The sequence below is a fragment of the Neophocaena asiaeorientalis genome, unplaced genomic scaffold (assembly GCF_003031525.2).
Source record: "Neophocaena asiaeorientalis asiaeorientalis breed wild unplaced genomic scaffold, Neophocaena_asiaeorientalis_V1.1 scaffold39, whole genome shotgun sequence".
NCBI lineage: Eukaryota > Metazoa > Chordata > Mammalia > Artiodactyla > Phocoenidae > Neophocaena > Neophocaena asiaeorientalis.
The window spans coordinates 14,025-15,126 of NW_020175670.1; the positions used below are offsets into that span (position 1 = coordinate 14,025).

The following is a 1,102-nucleotide window of genomic DNA, read 5'->3' on the forward strand; positions in this document are numbered from 1 at the left end:
GTTTTTCATTTTATATCTGGTTTCCTGTATACCCTTTAGGAGTCTCTGTCTGTAGCTACAGGAGTACAGTCCTGTGCTGAATCCAAGACTATACAAAACATAAGCGTGTTTCATGTCTTGACAGTTGAAATCCATAGATGCCATTTGTATTGATACAGAAATCATGGGATATAATGGAAAACCAGACTTTCATTGTTGATATTGCGAAGCTTACACATGAATTAGCAGCAGAAGAAACATACCAAATTGACTAGTACTTAATGTTCAGCAAATCGAAACTGATTCCTTGATAGTGTTGGAAAATAATCCATCAATTGCATTTTTTCTTTTGCCTCGTGGCAATATATTGTGCTCCATTGAGATGGAGGTGACTTTTTCCCATTAATTAAGAATCTCCTCAGTGCCAGCCACTCGGCTGGGGAACACAGGACATATGAGTGGCATGGACCTTACTGCCTGGAATGTTCAGTCTGAACTTTTCTGCATTTCAGCTTCTGAGTTAAATGTTCCATATTTCCTGGTTCCCTTTAGTTAGACAACAAAGTTCATCTCATCAAGGAACATGGTTCAGGGGGGGTGGTGACAGTGGCCAGGCAGGAGACCACAAGGCTGATCCCACTAACTTTTGTGGCAGGGAGACAGAGAGTTACAGAAACAAGTTTTGGGAGGGTTATATTTATTTACTGTTACTCTGAATTGGGAACTCATGAAAAAAGTTAGTTGTTTTCTTTTTCTGATTATAAAAGTAAGACATGATCGTTATAAGAACATTTGTAAAATACAGAGTAAAATACAATGAAGAAAATAAAAATTACTTTCAATCCTAATACCAGGGATAATCATAGTAACCTTAGATATACTTCTTTCTAGGCCAGATTGTATTATGCTTTTTCAGAACCAAACGCTGTTTTTAAATTTTTTTATTTTTTAAACTTAAAACAAAAAAAATAAGTTTGAGAAATGCTGTCTATCAGATCCACTTCTTAGAGATCTACAATACATATTCGTTCATTAAAGGTTCAGATAAATCCCACAGTTTTAAAAAAAACACATTAATTTTTTCTTGGTATTTCCTGAAAATTATTTGTTCATATATACCCTC

General features: G+C 35.1%; 1 protein-coding gene across 1 annotated transcript in view; it reads left to right on the forward strand.

The window, feature by feature from the left end:
- Window positions 1-817: 817 nt before the first annotated feature.
- The window catches only part of LOC112390641 (atrial natriuretic peptide-converting enzyme-like), a gene marked incomplete at its 5' end in the record, with an annotated part of 114,468 nt that continues 114,183 nt past the window's right edge, over window positions 818-1,102 (forward strand). The window contains one exon of the mRNA XM_024731672.1: window positions 818-878. Within this exon, the coding sequence (XP_024587440.1) occupies window positions 818-878 (61 nt within the window). The remainder of the gene's footprint in view (window positions 879-1,102) is intronic.